At 61.5% G+C, this 18,298-nt stretch overlaps 1 protein-coding gene across 7 annotated transcripts in view; it reads right to left on the bottom strand.

The window, feature by feature from the left end:
- Nucleotides 1-17,439, bottom strand: part of SLC38A10 (solute carrier family 38 member 10) — a 28,576-nt gene extending 11,137 nt beyond the window's left edge. For 4 of the 7 annotated variants that reach the window (XM_037068361.1, XM_037068379.1, XM_037068397.1 and 1 more), the window contains exons 1-10: nucleotides 17,022-17,439; nucleotides 13,495-13,612; nucleotides 11,571-11,616; nucleotides 10,453-10,546; nucleotides 10,142-10,285; nucleotides 9,049-9,173; nucleotides 6,292-6,394; nucleotides 5,487-5,669; nucleotides 3,732-3,843; nucleotides 2,943-3,049 (exon numbers count right to left, since the gene is read on the bottom strand). In XM_037068361.1, the coding sequence (XP_036924256.1) occupies nucleotides 2,943-3,049; nucleotides 3,732-3,843; nucleotides 5,487-5,669; nucleotides 6,292-6,394; nucleotides 9,049-9,173; nucleotides 10,142-10,285; nucleotides 10,453-10,546; nucleotides 11,571-11,616; nucleotides 13,495-13,612; nucleotides 17,022-17,120 (1,131 nt within the window). In that variant the 5' untranslated portion in view covers nucleotides 17,121-17,439. The remainder of the gene's footprint in view (nucleotides 1-2,942; nucleotides 3,050-3,731; nucleotides 3,844-5,486; nucleotides 5,670-6,291; nucleotides 6,395-9,048; nucleotides 9,174-10,141; nucleotides 10,286-10,452; nucleotides 10,547-11,570; nucleotides 11,617-13,494; nucleotides 13,613-17,021) is intronic. The other 3 variants (XM_037068357.1, XM_037068369.1, XM_037068388.1) reach the window with 2 other exon arrangements.
- Between the last annotated feature and the right edge of the window lie 859 nt (nucleotides 17,440-18,298).

Below are 18,298 nucleotides of genomic sequence, written 5' to 3'. Positions count from 1 at the left end.
AGCTCCTAAGGTCGAAGCACAGCGCTGCCCCTGGCTAGGGCGGCCCTGGCCGAGACCACGCCCACTCCCTCCTGTGAGGGCCGCACAAACGCTGCTGCACGGCCTTGGCGCAGAGCCCAAGGCACAGGCCCGGTGAGTGTGGGTGCAGGCGCCGAGCACGGGCACACGTGCAAGACGGGCACCAGAGTGAGGGGCTCCGCTCCCAGAGGACGAGGGTGCCCGCGTCCTGCGTGCCACTCTCCCAGGCCAGTGCCCCTGCCAGCTGTCACAGTCCCACAGAGATGCTTGGCAGAGAACTGAGCGACCTCAGGAGATGGCCGTCCGCTGAGACCCAGGGAGGCCACCCCAGAGCAGAGGGCAAAGCACTGGCAGGTGCGCGTCACGCGGCCACAGGCCTCTGCCGCCCTGTCTGCTGCTCGGACGAGAGCGCCACCAGAGCCCCATTGGGCCCTGACCGACGTGGTGCAGAGGGTTTGGGTGTTGTTCCACAGACCAAAAGGTCACTGGTTCAATTCCCAGTCAGGGCACATGCCTGGGTTGCAGGTTCAGTCCCCGATTGGGGAACTTACAAGAGGCAACCAATTGATGTTTCTCTCTCACATTGACGTTCCTCCCCGCCCCCTCCCTCCCTTCCCTTCTCTCCAAAAATGAAAAAAATAAACAAATTTTCATTTTTTAAGGAAAGGACCTCAACGGTTCTCACACACAATGTCCACAAACTACCAGGCAGGCCAGGAGGCGGGGCCAAAGGATGGAAACCTGAGAAACCACAGGGTCTCTGTAAGTGAAGATCGGCTGTCTGCGACCACGGTGCCGCACGGAGTTTGGAATCCACGTAAAACTAGAACCCGTGAAAATGACACATCAGAGGCCAGAGGCGGGCAATGCAGTTGGAGCAGCCGGGCCCCGCCTGACGGGGCCGCAGAGAGCAGTCGCCGCCAACCTGGGCGGGCCGGGCCCGCCTCACACGGGGCAGGAGACCAGTGCCAGCACCAGCTGACGCGGGGTGCAGAATAAACACTTCACGTGCTGCCTTCACTCAAAAGGGAGCAAAATGAAAAACACCAAAAAAGAACAGATAAGACCCATAAAAACCAAATAAAGACGGAAGCGTGAATCCCCCTGCATCAGTAACTACATCAACTGTAAACAGCTCTAACACCCCGTTAGCAGGCTGGCAAAGCAGAGCGGCCGAGCCCAGGATGCCGTAAGAGACACGCCCGGTGCGCAGAGAGGCGCAGCAAGATCAAAAGGGGCGCAACGGAAAAGCTACACTGTGCGAACACAAACCCCAAACAAAGCTGCATTAGCTACAATGTATCAGAGGAGACTGACTTCAGGAGAAGCGTTTTCAAAGATAAAAAGGGGCATTTCGCAGGAAAGGGGGTCAGTTTAACGAGACATAAGCATCTTAAACCTGTTCATTCCTAGTACCTGAGCTTCCAAACGCAAGGTAAGAACTGTGGAAGGAAACGTGGTGGGAGTGGTCATTTCATTCCCAGAATGACAAACTAAAAGACTTAAGAGCCAGGAGAACATGGAAATCAGCAGGTGCAGACCCCCTGGCAAAGGGGAGCACCCACCAGGGGACCATGCGCCAGGCCACTCGGCAGGTCCCAGCCGATGACAAGGGGCTGAAGTCCCGTGTGAGTCCCCCAACAACACACTGAAGAGACAGATGAGCACGAGACCCCCCCAAAGCAGGTGGATGGGCCCCAACCGCAGGACGGAGAGGCTGCTGCGGCCCGGGGGAGGCCACCCAGGGGTGCGCACCCCGCTGCAGGCCTGATCCCCTGCCTGAAAGCTTGGTCAAGGGTGCGAGGCCAGCAGCAGGGAAGGTGTCCCGGAGGAGAGAAGGTGGAGGGCTTCTGCCGCCCAGCCCAGCACCAAGGCCCGACAGACAGCACCACCCCCGACACGAGAGTGTGCCAGTCCCGGGGTGGGGGGGCGCCCACAGGAGTCAGGCCCCTGGGGACGGAGTGCCGGCCGACCGGAGCCCAGACTGCCTCATGCCAAGCAGCGCAGAGGCTGCAAATGAGGACGGAGTGAGGATGTTTCTGCAGTGTCCAACAGGAGACAGTCGTCAGGGCTGGGGACAGGCAGAGACGCCCACAGCAGAACAGGAAATGCACCCCGCAGAAGAGGACCGAGAAGCTAGAAGACACGAGAACCAGCGCCTGCTGGTCAGAGCGAGCCCTGCAGAGAGCGGGGAGGTGGACGGGGCCCGAGAAACCACGGCCACGCAGGTTCCTGCACTGAGAGTCGCCGTGTGTCTAGGATCTCAAAACGCCTACGAGCCAATGAGGAAAGCGACAAGGTCAGCAAACTGGTCCAGAAGACCCCACGGAGCGGGCACAGGCACAGCAGGCTCCAGCCGCCTCAGTCGCGTGGGGACATCCCTGTACCCACCAGAAGGCCAGGGTCCACAGGACAGCAGATGCAAAAGCCACCGGAACCCTAACACGGTGCCAGAAACACGCGGTAAATCAGAAGAAGTTTGGTAAAACCCACCAAGTCCGGGTGTGCAGAACCCCAGGCTGGAAACACCCCCCCGAAGTGAGTAACCGATGAAACGCACGCCCGCACCAGGGGACCCCGGGGCAGCCCGCCTGCCCTGGCCCAGCCCCAGCCCCGAGGAAACACAGGTGAACACAGACGTGACCTAAGAAAGTCAGACACACGCAAATGCACACTGTGAGGCAGCGGGACATGGGAGGGGGGCTCTGTCAGAGTGAGTCCTTAGCAGCATGGCGGGGCCTGCAGAGCGGCGCCCCCAGACAGTGCAGCCCCTACATGGACACAGTTGGGGAGCAGATGATGCTGATGAGGAAGTCCTGCCCACCCCTGGGCCCCCCGGGCCTCCCGGGCCCACGAACCCCCGCGCTAAGACTGGCGGTCTCCGAGAGCCTGAAGATGGCACCTGCCCGCGGCTGCGCACATACCTGGGAGCAGAGTGTGTTCTTGTGTGTCTTCCTGTAGATCAGGGCCGGGCAGACGAAGCAGATGAGGCTGCCCATGGTGGCGCCCGTGAGGCCCAGGATCGTCTCCACTGGGGATGAGAGCGCGGGGTGGGGGTGGGGCGGTGTGTGGGCACCCAGGGGGCTCCCGGAGGAGCCAGGCTGGGGCTGCCTGCGAACCTGCCCCGTCCCCTGCACGCTTGGAGGCGCAGGCTCAGCAGCCGAGTGGGAGCCTCCCACAGCTCGCAGAAGCAGGCCCCAGGGAGACTCAGCTCTGACTCCTACCACCCCCCCGCCCCCGGGGGCAGCTCCACACCAGCCCTCTGCTGCTCAGCGGGTGACCGAGCAGGGCTGTCCCGGGAAATAGGTAGAAGCCGGGAGAGCAGGGGCCCCAGGCTGTGACCCAGGAGGGCTCACACAGTCCTGCTCAGCACCTGGTGGTAGTAAGCTTCGTCTGTCCAGGGGCCGTGGGCAGAGCCCCGGCCTTCCCCGGGTGGTGGCAAGGGGCCATTCTCTGGCTGCTGCCTGCCTGAGTTGGGTCTCTGCCCCAGCGTCGGCGCGGGTCCCCCCGCCTCTGTGGGCCCCTCGAGCTGCCACATTTGCCCATGCCTTTCTCTGGCACCCAGGAGGAAGGCTGAGAGTCGGGCTTTCCAGGAGCCTGGGGGAGGGCGGGACCCGGAGCCGTGGCTGCTGCTGCAGGCCCGTGGGCAACAGCGAGGGCGCAGAGTAGGAGGGCACCGCAGAGGAGGCCAGTGACCAGGGCGGCCCACTCACCGTTGGGGATCATGATGCCGCCGACCATGGTCCCAAACACCACCGAGAGGGTGAGCACCTTGAAGCGCAGGGGTGGCATGTAGCCCCCGGCGGCGAAGGTCCCATCTTTTTGCTACATGGGAAGAAATAAAAGGGAAAGAAAGGGCTTTGAGGTGCCGGGACCCCGCCCTCTCCTTTGAGCAATGCACTGGGGCTCCGTGTGGGGGCGCCGGCCGCCCCGGAGGATCCATAGGGCCCCGCAGCCCCCCAGAAGCACAGGCCCCCCCACAACTCGGGGTCGAAAGGTCGGCAGCGGGTCGTGAGCCCCTCAGAGCAGCACCGTGAAGGGGGTTCGCAGGGCGCCACACACAGTGGCAGCTCCACGTGACACGCCTGCGGGCCTCAGTGAGGGCCACGCCTCCTGCCCATGCGCCAGCCAAAGCCAAAGCTCCTTCCCCTCTGTGGCTCAGTGTCCTCGCGTGGGAACCTGGGTTCCCAGGATGAGGACCAAGTGAGGTGACTGTAGTGAAGCTTCTAGAACAACGCGGGGCACACAGTGGGACTGACTATGAAAACACCAGTGCAGCCCTGACTGTTGCGGCTCAGTCGTGGGGTGTCGTCCTGCACACCTAAAGGTCACTGGTTCGATTTCCAGTCAGGCCCCACACCTGGGTTAAAAAAAATTGTAGCATTTGATCTGCAACAGTTATTAAAAAGCCCTGGCTGATGTGGTTCAGTGGATTGAGCTCTGGCCTGGGAACCAAAGGGTTGCCGGCTCGATTCCCAGTCAGGGCGCGTGCCTGGGTTGAGGGCCAGGTCCCCAGTAGGGGGCGCACGAGAGGCGACCACACATTGAGTAAAGAAAGAAAACCAGGCATTCTGCACACAGAAACGCAAGCACCATCTGGACGCAGAGTTGCGTCTGCCTCACACGGTGCCGATGGAGGCAGCAACCCACAGGGTGGGGGCGGGGCCGGACACCAGGGGTCCACGGCCACGGGAGTGCTCGCCACTGCCCCCAAGGGGCGCAGTGCTAGGCGTCCACCTGGGGTGCCATCTCTGGCGGCAGGACCTGTCCTAGCTACCCCGGAGCCTGGGCGTCCCACACCCCCCAGTCTGCCTGTCACCCTCTGTCCTGGCGCCTCTGTACCACAGAGTGGCCTAAGCCAGGCATGTGGGACCTGTGCAGCCACCAGAAGTCCCTGCTGACGCTTCGGTCCAGAGGCACCGGGACCTCAGACCAGGGATGCAACACCCGCCACACAGAGAGGAGCTGGCGAGGCCAGGCCCACCAAGGCCGCCCCTCCGCCCCACCAAGGCCGCCCCTCCCCCCACCAGGCCGCCCCTCCCCCCACCAAGGCCGCCCCTCCCCCCCACCAAGGCCAGCCCCTGCCGCCCCAGCCANCCAGCGCGCCCCTCCCCCCCACGCCTCCCCCCCCCAGGGGGGGCGTACACAGGCCCCCCTTCCTGCTGCTCCTCTGGGGAAGCAGCTCTGGGCTGGGGAGTCTCGGTGACGGGCCCGGAGGCTGTGGGGACACTGGGCCCGAGCACACGCGTGAGTCAGCCCCTGTCTGTTCTGGTGCTGTCTCCTTTCCCTGAAGTTGGGTTAAAAAAACCCAATAAGAGATTTCGTTGTAAGCGAACCTTTTTCACATTTGGCTCGGAAAGCTCGCCCACCCCCGCCCTGGATGTTCAAAGCAAGCCAAGGCCTCCAGGAGGGGACGTCGTGGAGCCCGGAGAAGCACGGACTCGCGTTGGGCGGCCCGCGCGCCTCACCTGCCGCTCGAAGAGCAGCGTGCTCAGGGCCTGCCTGCAGGGCAGGATCATCATGGGGAAGCCCACGGCCACCGACATCATGAAGCCGGCGCGGATCATCTGCGTCACCAGGTTGGCGGGGAAATGCATCAGCACGTTGCCGGCAATGGCCTCGGTGAAGCTCACGTAGCCGCAGAACCCCACCTGCAGAGGACGGCACAGGGGTGCGTGTGCTGGGCCCCCCGGCTCGAAGGGGGCCCTCCTCCATGGGCCAGGCGGGCAGCAGAGGTGAGGGCCCGCACAGCCTCACACGGGGCGGCGGGGCTCTGAGCAAGGGGAGCCGCTGTGTGGCGAGTGCAGCGAGCTCCGTGACATGGCGCAGCGGCCCTGGGGCCCGCAAATGGTGGGTTTTAGCTCGGTCTGAAATCTCAGCCCGGGCACTGGGTGCGGGCCTGCCCCTGTGGTTGGAGACACCCAGCCGGCACCACGCAGATCATCTGCGAACATGACGAGAAGCCGCGGAGTTTGGGGTGACAGCCTCGGGGCGTTTATCACTCAGTCTGTACTGTCCCAGTGACCGGGAGCATCTGAGACGGGAGGCGGGGACCCGCCAGCTGGCTGTCCCCAGCTGCAGGGGTGGGCGGGCCCGGGCAGTGCTGTGCATCCCGAGTACCCCCTGGACAGGCCGCCAAGACCACTGGTGCGGAGAGGCTCTTGGGTGGCCCGGAGTGGGGGTGAGGAACAGGTCCACTGTGACTGCTGGGCTCTGGGACGCCATGCCAGGGGACTGCGAGGACACTGCGAGGGCGGGGCGTGGGGACCCTACCAGGACGTAGAAGATGGTCACCACATAGAGGGAGTAGGCAAATATGGAGCTCATGGTCTTCACCGATGGCTCGTCCAGGCTGTCGTATGTGGGCAGGACCTGGCTGCGTGAAAACAGGGGGCTCCAGAGACACGCACGCCCTGGGGCCCAGCCAGCAGCTCCGACACACCCCTCCGCCACCATGTAACTCAGAGGCAAGACACCGCAGAGGTGGGGGCGGGGAGCCGGGGAGCTCGGGGCTCCCTGACCGGCTGCCAGCAAACACTTGACAACGGCCAGGGAGTGGAGGCCCTCTACACACCGCGCAGCAGGGGCGTGACCACTCGGGGAGTGGGGCTGGGCAGGGGCCGCAGGTTTGCAGGGGGTGGGAGGCGGTGCAGAGGACTGGGGGTTGAACACCCACTGCCCACGGCCACGGCCCATGGCCGAGCCCAGCCCTGCAGTGCTGTGGGCGGGTGGGGGGGCCTGTCCACCTGGGTCCTCGGGCCCAGACAATGGCCATTCTGCAGTCCCACCCTCTCAGGTCCCAGACACAACCTCAAGGCTGCCATGGCCAGCGCCACACCGCGCCCGAATAACACAGGCCCAGGGTGCTGGGAGGAGGTGCGTCAGAACAGGCAGACGGAGGTAAGTGGGTGAGCCCAATGGTCCGTGGAACCAACCTCACGGTGCCTTTGCAGAGCGAGGCACAAACTAGGAGGGACACTGCGTTTACCACGGAGCAGGCAACGAGGACAGGGAGACTCAAGCCAGAAGCTGGCACCCACCACCCAATCGTGCACACAGGTCACTGTGGACCCTGAGGCTCAGGCCTGTGCAGCTGGGAGATAGCTGGGACCTGCAGGGGAAGCAGCTTAAACACCTGGTGCCAGCCACCCCTGGGGCTGGAGCAGCATCCCTGGGCAGGGGAGCCCAGCCTGGGGAGCAGCATCAGGCCCAAGCCCAGGGCTTCATGCCCCTGGCCGCTGCACGCACACAAAAGCCCCGCGCTGGGAGCTGCGGATGCCATGGGGACGGGGCTGCACAAGGAAAGGTGTCGAAAGCCCTGGCGCTGCTACACCCCCGTCGAGTCCCGGCCCCAGGGACCCCCGACAGCAGGAGCCACAGGCCTCCACAGCACAGCCACCTCGCACTCCACCCTGCTAAGCGGCCCCCAGGGCCTAGTTCACCCAAGTGGCATGGAGCTCTCCCCACGCAGTCCCAAGCACGCTCCTCCTGCCTACAGCACAGACTTAGGCCCCCACGCCCCCGGGCACCGCTGGCTGTACACCCCTGCACTCCCTGACGGGAAGGAAGGCCCAGGGCCACACGGCGATCCAAAGCAGGGGCCTGGCTGTCCCCACGATGAGGAGGCCACCATGCAGGCAGGGCCTTGTGGGCATCGGCAGGGGCAGGCGAAGCCCCCGCTCCTGCATGCACTCCAGAGAGGCCCACTCAGCAGGGAAGGGCTGTCTCTGCCCCGCCCGATGGGGAGACCGGCAGGGGGCCAGCCTACTTCGCACAAGGGGTGTGGGCATCTCTGCAGGCCCACAGCGTGTGCGAGCAGCAGAATGGCCCTTTAGGAACCTACGATGTGACAGACCTAAGAAGCAAACCCAACAGACATGCATGGGCTGCCCTATGGCTACCACCCGACAGATGACCATGGGGTATCACTAACAAAGCAAACTCTGCCCTGGCTGGTGTAGCTCAGTGGACTGAGAACTGGCCTGCAAACCAAAGGGTCGCCGGTTCAATTCCCAGTCAGGGCACATGCCTGGGTTTCAGCCAGGTCCCCAGTAGGGGGCGCACAAGAGGCAACCACACATTTGTGTTTCCTTCCCTTTCTTTCTCTCTCCCTTCCCCCCTCTCTCTGAAAATAAAAAAATCAATACTTTTTAAAAAATCTTTTTTAAAAAAAAGCAAACTGAAGACCAAAGGGACACCTCGTAGCCAGGTGACCAGCGATGGAGTGTCACTGCTGTCACCCACTGTGGAGGAAGCCCTGGACAGGAGAGCAGCGTGTGCTCCAGTGGGAACTGTGTGGCCCGGAGCGAGGAGTGGCAGGAAGCGACGCCACAGGTGCTGCTCGGGGCTGTGAGCCCACAGGACATGCGCGTTTGATGCCACGCTGGTCTTCGCCCGGCGCCAGCATGCCCGTGAGCGTGATGGGCGTGGGAAGCCGGCTCCGCCAGCACCTGCGCCCTGATGGCCTTTTCCTGCCTGCACCGGCTTCACACCTCTCTTCCAGGAGGGTGACAGGCTCTAGCCACTGGCAGCAAAGGCGAGGCTGCTGCAGCTCTGGAAACAGGCTGGTCTGTGCCCAAGGGCTGCGCGCCAGGGGAAGGCGCGGACGCTTGCCGGGCTCCGGCAGCGTCCCCGAGGCAGCCTGCAGGCGGTGTTTGTACCACTTCCTTCTGATGCTCTCACGCAGACAGCTCGGTGCTGGCAAGCGCCTGGGGCTCCACCACCGGCTGGCTCGGGCTGCTCCACGCTCCCCAGCCAGCTCTTCCCGTGGGGGGGGGGGTGGCGCACTGAGCACTCTCACCAGTGGTGCTAGCAACGGATCGGGAGTAAAGCTGACTTCTCTACACAAAAGACGTGTGAAAACACGGCTGCCCCCCTCCAGGGGGCGGCGGCACAGGTTACAACTGAATATGACATGACTCCCGCAGCCTGTACTGGGCATCCAAAGACAGTGGATGAGGACTGTGGCCCAGCATTGGACCCTCCCCACAGTACACAGGCCCCCGGGCCCTGGGCACAGGCGGTACTTACGACTGGCAGGCAAAGGACATGCCAAAGATGGGGATGCAGCGGAAGACGCCCTCCCAGCGGACATAGCTGACCCGCTGCAGCCACTGCCAACTGAAGAGGCCATGCTTGAGTGAGGACAGCAGGACCTGTGTGAGGAGGAGGAGGCGGTGCTGGGGGCCAGGTCGGCCCTGCTCCCCACCTCAGCCTGCACGTGCCCGCGCGGCAAGCCCGGGACTGCCAGCTGGAGGCCGGGGGTGCACGCCTTCCCGTTCCCTGCCCGTGGCCAACCAAGCGCTGGCTGAGCGCTGCCGAGGCGACACCTGCCGAGGCGACACCCGCTGCAGCGCCCGCTGATGCTCGAGGCCGAGGCCGGGGCAGGTGCCACTTAGCCCAGGCAGTGGACAGTGAGGCCCACCGCTGTGCCCACTCTGTTGCCTCAGGGATGGGATGGGCCCCCCACCTGGGCAGGTTGTCCCCCAGCCCTGTGAGGACAGGCTTGTGGATGGCAGTGGGTGGACAGCTGTCACGGGCCAGCACTCGGCTGAGGGCTGCTAGGAATACACGCCAGTGCTCGGCCCTTGAAGGAAAGCCAACTGCACAGCCTCCCAGGCTCCGTTCCCCAGGAAAGCCCATCCTGACCCCGCCCAGGAGCGCGCAGACCGGGCCCAGGCCCCAGGGAGTCTGCGCAGCCTCTAAGCGCACAGCAAGATCCGTGTTCTGGGTACCCACTGCTCACAGGACCCTCCTATGCGGTCACCTGGAAACGCTCACGTGGAAAACAATATCCTGCACTGCAAACCAAAGGGCTTTTGGTTCAGTTCCCAGTTGGGGCACACACCTGGGTTGCAGCCAAGTCCCCAGTAGGGGGCATACAAGAGGCAACCACACACGGATGTTTCTCTCCCTCTCTTCCTCCCTCCCTTCCCCATGTCTAAAAGTAAATAAATGAAATCTTTTTAAAAAAAAGAAAGAAAACAATATCCCCTGTGACCAATCCCAGTGCTGTGACTCCACACACCCACCTGAAACTTGCCCCGAACACGAGGTGCGGCCTCACCCTCCCTTCCCAGGGGCCCCACGGCGGCACGGCCAGGGCAGCGGGGCCCACACTCACCACGAACAGGAAGGTGAGGTAGAAGAACAGCGCCATGGCACTGAAGGACTGGATGGAGGCCATCAGGTTGCGCTGCAGGCTCAGCGGCAGCACGATGAAGAGCGACACCAAGAACAGCAGGAGCGGGCGGAAGGGGCCGGTCACCTGGGGGCCGAGCGTGATCCTGGGCGGGCGCCGCCCCGAAGTCCCCTCACTCACCCCCACTCCAGGCACCCAGGCCTGACCTCTCTGGTTCCAACAGGTCTGAGGCGGTGACTTAAGGAGTATCACACGAGCATGCCAAGACTCCAGACACCCGAGAGGCTCCCTACCTGAAACCCAAACAGCCGAGCAAAGAAGTTGGAGCCCAGGTCGCCGATGACCACGTAGAAGGCCACGCAGGTGCCCAGCATCAGCCCGATCATGCTGCGGAGAGGGAAGCGGGGCTGTGAAGGCAGCGGGCGGGGCAGCCTCCGCTGAGGACCCTGCACAGGCCCTGCTCTCGGTCCAGAGGGACCCCGACACTGAGCTCACGCATGTTCCTGGGGGGGGTGGGGATGTGGAGCGCCGTGGCTCATTCGGAACAAACGGCAAGCGGCAAGCAACCCTGCGCCTCTCTACTGGGTTTTCCGGCCTTCTCTCCGCAGGAGCCTCGGAGAGTCCCCGGACGCCGCGAGACAGCACTGCGTCGGCCACAGGACACAGGACAGCCAAGGGCTGTCGGAAAGGGCAGCCCCAGAGCCAGAAGCCTGATGGTGCAGCTTTCACCTCATGAAATTTCACTCCAAAGGGAGGAAGCAGGGCACATCCGATTCAGCACCACCCCGATGCAGCCGTGTTTGGAGGTGGGGGCGCCCCGGCATTGGGAGTGGCACCGAGCCCTCACCACAGCCGGGGGAGCCCTGCCACACTCTGTTCCCGGTTTTCCATGTTTTCATTTCCCTTCCTGTGACTTGAGTGGCTTTCTGTGGCTTTGACCTCGACACCAATCATTTTAAGCAATAAACTGAGCGTCCAGATACTTAGCAAGTGCAGGTCAGAAACCCACTGGAAGTCACAGCCCACGTTTGAGACGTGAGCGGCGATGGGCACCGCATTCCCTCCCCCACCCCGCCCGCTGGCCACAGNTGGGGGCGCCCCGGCATTGGGAGTGGCACCGAGCCCTCACCACAGCCGGGGGAGCCCTGCCACACTCTGTTCCCGGTTTTCCATGTTTTCATTTCCCTTCCTGTGACTTGAGTGGCTTTCTGTGGCTTTGACCTCGACACCAATCATTTTAAGCAATAAACTGAGCGTCCAGATACTTAGCAAGTGCAGGTCAGAAACCCGCTGGAAGTCACAGCCCACGTTTGAGACGTGAGCGGCGACGGGCACCGCATTCCCTCCCCCACCCCGCCCGTTGGCCACAGGGTGGGGGGCAGAGGAACCTTCGCAGAGAGCCACCGCCTACCTGGTCTCCACCAGCATCTTCCCAGCCTTCCCGTAGGCGTGGAATGCTAGTGCGGAACAGAGAGAGAACCGGGCTCAGTCCCACCCCACGGGGGTGCGTGGGTAGGGACGCACCTGGGCGAGGCGTGGGAGGCGGTGCCGCAGTGGCGCACAGGTCTAGCACTTCCCAGGGGTAAGGGGGCACCTTTCCACTTCACTCCCACACTTCTCAGACCTATGATTGACAGATGGAAACCACATAAAACAAGAACAAAGCAAGAAAAGATAGGAAGGTTAGTTTTTCACAAAAAATATTTTAAAAAGAAAGGAAGAAAAACTCCCTGCTCCGTAACTCTTTCCCCACAGCCCAGGCAGAAAGGAGGCCTGCCTGGGTGGGAGCCTGGTGGGGCTGTGGGCCGGGCAGCCGGGGCCAGAGCCGAGAGGTGCCCAGGGGGCCCGGCCACCCCACCCAGCACGCCCAGTTTTCACAGCTTGAGCCAGGAGAGCGGGCTAAGGGCCTTCTGTTCCCTGTCTGAAACTTCAGGGGAAGATCAGAGAGTGAGTTCAAGTGGGACCCCCTGGGATGGGAGGGACAGGTGCCCCCAGGCCCACCCCTTTCCAGGTAGATGATGAGGGAGCCTGGCGGAGGCGGTGCGCCTCACACACCTTGCCTGCCCTGCAGTGGAGAGCAGTGCCCGGGACCACGGGCCACTTCCAGCAGAGGGGACGACAGGAGCCACCTGGGCAGACCCATCCCAGGACCTGCAGCGGTCTGGTGCCCCTGCAGCCCCCACCGTGGCCCAGGGGGTGGCCAGAACGGGGTGCATGTAGCAGGAGGGCCCTGGCCTCCGGCCCCTTGTCCGTCTTCCCTGGGGCCAGGACCCCTGGAGGTTTGGGAGGAAGAGGCACAGGCCACTGGTTCGGATTACCTCAAAAGACGCTGTCGTCACTTTCACATTCCTGAGGGGAGGGTGTCCCCAAAAGTGAGACAGCGTGACCTCTGGCTCGGCTCTCCCACCACAGGTGGCCTGAGCCAGGCAAAGGCAGCCCTCAGGGTCCCCACTATCGGACCCCTGGGCAGAGGCTTGCCTCTCAGGTGCTCCTACAAAGTCTGTGGGCGTCAGGAAGCAGCCCTGCACCCCACACAGGTCCCTGCATAGGATGCCGGTCAAGGTCAAGCTGAGAACTCCAGCTATGAGGAGCTCCAGATGGCAGACTGCAGCCCAAGGCCCTGCTGTGCCTCTCATGGGCGGCCAGTGGGGTGCACACCCAGGAGAGAAAGGAGGGCCTGGACGCGAGGGCAGCGCACTCCTGGCTGCCCCAGCCTCTTCCTTCTCCAAAGGGAAGCACAGCACCCACACACATTCTAAATGCCCAGAGAAAGTTCCACACAACACACCTGTGTGCTAGGCAGAGGGAAGGAGCTCTCCGACGTCAAAGGGCCAACTTGGGAGGGGGCATTTCTTCACCCAGAAAGACGCAACCAGTTCCCAGAACAACAGCCTGGGGGGCAGGGGCCCCCAAGGTGCTGCCCATGCAGAGAGGGGCCTGGCGTCCCAGCCTCCCTGTCTTCCTCCTTTCCTTCACGGGGGCCTGCACCCCCACACTCACACCACACCCCCACACCCCACTACAGACACCCCCACCCCTTTTCAGGCATCAGTCCCTCAGGAACTGCTAACCCCCAAGTCTCAAATACAAAGCATTTGTATTAGCGCCTCCAGCCTCCTGCCTGGCATGGCTCTGGGAGGTTGGGGGCTGTGGCCTGCCCTCCTGTTCCTCTGGGGGGAACCACAGCACCAGACCAAGAGTGGTGGCAGGCTGAGCAGGGCCACAGATGGGGTGGGCAGATGACTGGGGGGCCCTGAGGGGCGGGCTGCAGTCAACCACTTGGGTCTGGGGCGAGAGGCCAGGCAGCTGGCTGCCCGGCACTCCCGACCACTCACCCAGGCCCGCGTAGGTCCTCCGCTTGCTCAGGCTGGCGGCCTTCACCAAGAACATGCAGGACTGGTGGGTCATCCACGAGCAGAACGCCAGCAGCAGGATGCCCAGGATGATGCCGCACTGGAGGGTGGAGAGGAAGAGAGATGCTGAACACGTGCTGCCTTCTGCTCCTGACACACTGGCCACTGCCCGCCTGTCCCTGGAGACGCCAGGCCCCAGCTCTGTTCCACTCCCAACCCTCGTACAAAAGGGAACAGTCCCTGGACATGGGGGCCACATGATTTGTCCAGGGACATCAGATCTGTGCGTGTCCTGAAGGAGCACCAGGGACATCTCCTTCCCCACCCCATGCCCCACGTCTGAGTCCACGCTCCGAGGCGTCCCCCAGGTGTCTGCACACGCTTCCACGCGCCGCCGCCCCAGCCACTTGGGTCGGCAGCTGGGAGTGGTAAACATGTTCTGGAAGGAAGAGATTAAAAATAACATTTACGCCTTTCTTATAAGTTAAACACGCACTTAACCATCTGACCTAGTAACTCCCAGGTATTCACCCAAGAGAAATAAAAGCTCATGTTCATGTAGGAAAACCTGCGTGCCAATGTGCACAGCAGGTGTCTCTGTGATGCAGAAACGGGGAAGCACCCAACGGCCTGCTGGGACTGAAACTTGCACTTCAGCCCCGCGACCTGGCTCCCTCCGAGACGCGGATGCGGAGTCAGAGCCTCCGCATGCGCGGAGGAGGCCCGAACAGGAGACAGGAGAATAAAGGGAGGGCGGCTCGCTCTGCGGTGGAACACTCTCCAGACTAAGACAAAACGCATCATACAGTTCCAGTCATGGGCAGTTCAAAAGCAGCCTCACTGCTCCCTGCTGCTGGCGGTGGACCCTTTGGGGGGCAGGGGGCGTTGGGCAGTGGAGGGGCAGGGCTGGCAAGGCCCTGTTCCCTAATTTGAGGGCTAGTCATATGTGCTTGTTCATTTTACAAAAGTTTATAACACTGCATCTAAAATGTGTGCACTTTTCTGTATGCACAGTATACAGCAATAAAATATTAATTCTTTAAAAGTCTCCCTTTGTTATATTTATTTATTTATTTAATCCTCACCCGAGGAAACATTTATTGACTTTAGGGAGAAAGGGAGAAGAGAAAGAGAGAGAGAGAGAGAGAGAGAGAGAGAGAGATTGATGTGAGAGAGATACATGGACTGGTTGCCTCCCGTGTGTGCCCTGACCAGGGATCAAACCTACAACCTTCTGATGCACAAGAGGCCACTCCAACCGAGTTGCATCAGCCAGGGCAAAATGTTAACTTTTTTATTTTTTTTATTTTTATTTTTTTAAATATACTTTATTTAGCCCTGGCTGGCGTGGCTCGGTGGATTGAGTGCGGGCCTGCGAGCCAGACAATCGCGGTTCGGTTCCCAGTCAGGGCACATGCCTGGGTTTCAGGCTGGTTCCTTGCGGGCTAGCTGCCAGCGGGGGACGCATGGCGGGCAGCCATGCATTGATGTTTCTCTCCCTCTCTCCTTCCCCTCTAAAGATAAATAGATAAATGAAATCTTTTAAAAAAATAAATAAATATACTTTATTTATTTATCTTTAGAGGGGAAGGGAAGGAGAGAGGAAGAGAAACATCAATGTATGGTTGCTTCTCGTGCATCCCCTGATGGGAACTGGCCCCTGCCAGGAACTGGCCTGCAACCCAGGCATGTGCCCTAACTGGGAATCGAACCGTGATTGTCTAGTTCACAGGCCTGCACTCAATCCACTGAGCTACACCAGCCAGGGCAAAATGTTAACTTTTTTAAAAGTACCAAAATTATTAAAACTGACCAACCAACCAAACCACAAAACTAAACTTCTAAAAACTGACATGGCTGCCACACACTGAGATGACAGCCCCCAAGCTGGCCTTCCACTGTGCTCCAGCCACATGGCCGCTGCCAGCCCTAACCTCCCCGAGCTTCACGCCCCTGCTGAGCGAGTGGGCCTGGCCGTGTGTGAGCGCTCTGGCAGGGCCTGCGCCCCCACAGCAGACACTGAGGTCTGCGGGCAGCCTCTCGGCACCTCCCACCCAGGCTGCCAGACCTGTGAGGCAGGCCTGCCAACTACACGGTCCAGAAGGCAGTTCTGTGCCAGGCACGCCGCAATGCCCGCTGGGGCCTGTAGTCCTGCCAGAAACACCAGGCCAGGCATTGCCCCAGGGGGCCTGGCCACCACTGCCCCAAGCCGCCCTCCTCCTGCCAACACGCCCACCAGCCAAGTCAGATGAGCTCTCACACAGACAGGCCGGAGAGCTGGAGGTGGGGACCGAAAATCCCCAGATTAAAAGCATTTCTTTTGCTAGTGTTTGAAGAGATTTTACTTATTTATTTTTGGAGAAAAGGAGGCAGAAAGAGAAAAACATCATTGTGTGGTTGCCTCTCTCACATCCCCTATTGGGAACCTGGCCTGCAACCCAGGCATGTTCCCTGACTAGGAATCGAACCAGTGACACGTGTCGATCTGCAAGCCAGTGCTCTGACCACTGAGCCAAACCAGCCAGGGCTCTTCTGCTATTTTTACTCAAAAGACTCTAGGTGTGAAAAATACAAAGTGTCTGTTAATCTAAAATTAAAATCCTGGGGCACATTTTCAGTTTCAAAATATCCACCTTATTTTCATTTTTCTACCTCTTCGGTTTCGTCCTGTAAGACTGGTCTTGGCTGACCTGACAGCCAGTCCTCCCCAGGGGTCCCGATCCTCACCCGCCCTGAGCAGACTCGTTCTGGTGGGCAGGGGGGACAGCGACCGTGCCCTGGGCACGCAGGAAGCTCAGAAGGGGACTTTTAGGAAAGAAGTTACTGAATGCAATGATTCCAAAGTGCCAAGTGCCTGAGTGTTTGTGCGTTAGCAGAAGTTACATGGATGCACCCAACAGAAACGGTGACCCCTCCCCTGCAGTACTTCACAGTGGCATGATACTAATTTCTTTTTTTTAATTTAATTTATTTATCCTTAGAGGGGAAGGGAAGGAGAGGAGAGAAATATCAATGTGTGGTTGCCTCTCGTGAGTCCCCTGCCGGGAACTGGCCTGCAACCCAGGCATGTGCCCTGACTGGGAATCGAACCTCGACCGTTAGCTTCGCAGGCCCGCGCTCAATCCGCGCTACTGAACTACACCAGCCAGGCCTCTAATTTCTTAATGCTTCAGATTTTTTCAAGTTTCTCATTTACATATCGCGAACTGCGCAGATCTAACCGGGCGACCTTGGTAACCAACTCGGAACCAGCGCGCCTGGCTCCCGGCCTGGCCAGTGCCGCAGGGTCGGAGTTTGAAAGAATACAGCGCGGACCCTGCGGGTCCCGCTCCGTTTTCTGGGGACCACTGTGCGCTTCGTCCGAGGTCACTACTAAATGGGCGGACTGACAGCCGGCGCCGTTACTCTGCGCTCCTCACAGAGCGACGCAGCCCAGGGCGCCCCCGCCCGGCCCTGGGCTCACCCGAGCCGGGGAGCCGCGCGAGGCCACCACGGCCCGCTGGACTCACCTGTTTGAAGCAGAAGGGCATGGTGAGGACACTAACCCCTACTATGCTGTTTACTATGTTCATGATCAGCCCCCGGTTGGAGGCGGCGGCCGCCGTCATAGCACGGGGTCTGGGCCCGGAGACCCGGAGGCTCGGGTGCGAGGCGCCAAGACTACGGCTGGGCGCGAGGCCCTGACAGGGACGGGCGGCTGCCTGGAGGAGGCGGCCTCTCGCGAAGGCGGCGGGAGCCGTCAACCTACACACCCCGCCAGGCCGCGCAGCCGCTTCAGGGCATCGTCTTCCGCTCACTCGCTCTAGTGGACCGCCTCCGTGTCCCCGCGCCCAGACCCGGAAGAGCCGGCGGGTGCCAACCAAGCACACCTCCGCCCGGCTTCCCGGACGGCCGAAGCTCACACTTCCGCCTTCCGCGGGCTCCTCCACCCGGAAGTGACGGCACGGAGGCGAGGGCGCGGGAGCAGGAATGGGTGGGGCCTACTGGGGAACCGCCAGGCTCTTCGGAGGCGGGGCCTTGAGGGGCGGGGCTAGGAGGGTCGAAAACCAAGAACGGCGGGCGCAGTCGCCTGGGCGGGCCCTTTGAGGGGCGGGACGGGGTGGGGCTGGCCGGCCGGCCGGCCCAGAAGCTGTGCACCTGTGCAGAGCACCTAGCTGGTCTCCGGGCGAGCTGAGCTGCTGAACCCTGCCTTGCAGGGGCTGGAGCTCTAGGGACTCGCCCGCAGAGCTCCCCTTGGAGGGGTAGTGGAGGGCAAGAGGGAGAGGGCCGCCCCGCACCTTCCGGAGAGAAGAGGAGTTTCAAGGGCTCATCTTGGCAATTACACCCTAGGACCAAAGTCGGAGGATGTGTTTGGTACCCTGGGCGCTGGGGCGGGGCCTTAACGGTCCAGGCCTAACCCTTAATCTGTTTGAAGAAGTTAGCACCTACTTTTTACGAGTGAGACGCTGAGGCACAGGGAGGTTTGGTGATCTAGTTAAGGCCACAAAGCTCGTAAAAGGGGCATGGGGATCTGGTCCCCGGGCCGGCGCCCTTTAGAACTGCACCTGGAGCAGTGGGAGGATACCTTCTAATGTTAAAGGTCTAGGAAATACTGTGAGAGAGCAGGAGAGGTAGAGACCTATATGACCAGAGAAATCTAGGCGGGCCTCAAGAAGGTGGTGGTTTCTAGTCTGGGCCTTGAGAGTCAAATGAGACCAGAGAAGAAGAGCCAAATGGACTAGGCCAGGGAGCAGAGCTGCCTTCCCAGCCCGTGACAACCTCCTCCAGACCGCTCCACGAGGGGAAG

This window comes from Sturnira hondurensis, unplaced genomic scaffold (genome assembly GCF_014824575.4).
Source record: "Sturnira hondurensis isolate 20B ecotype Veracruz unplaced genomic scaffold, ASM1482457v3 Scaffold0001221, whole genome shotgun sequence".
Taxonomy (NCBI): domain Eukaryota; kingdom Metazoa; phylum Chordata; class Mammalia; order Chiroptera; family Phyllostomidae; genus Sturnira; species Sturnira hondurensis.
Note: the sequence above shows the minus strand (reverse complement) of the source record. Positions and strands in the feature narration are given on the sequence as shown.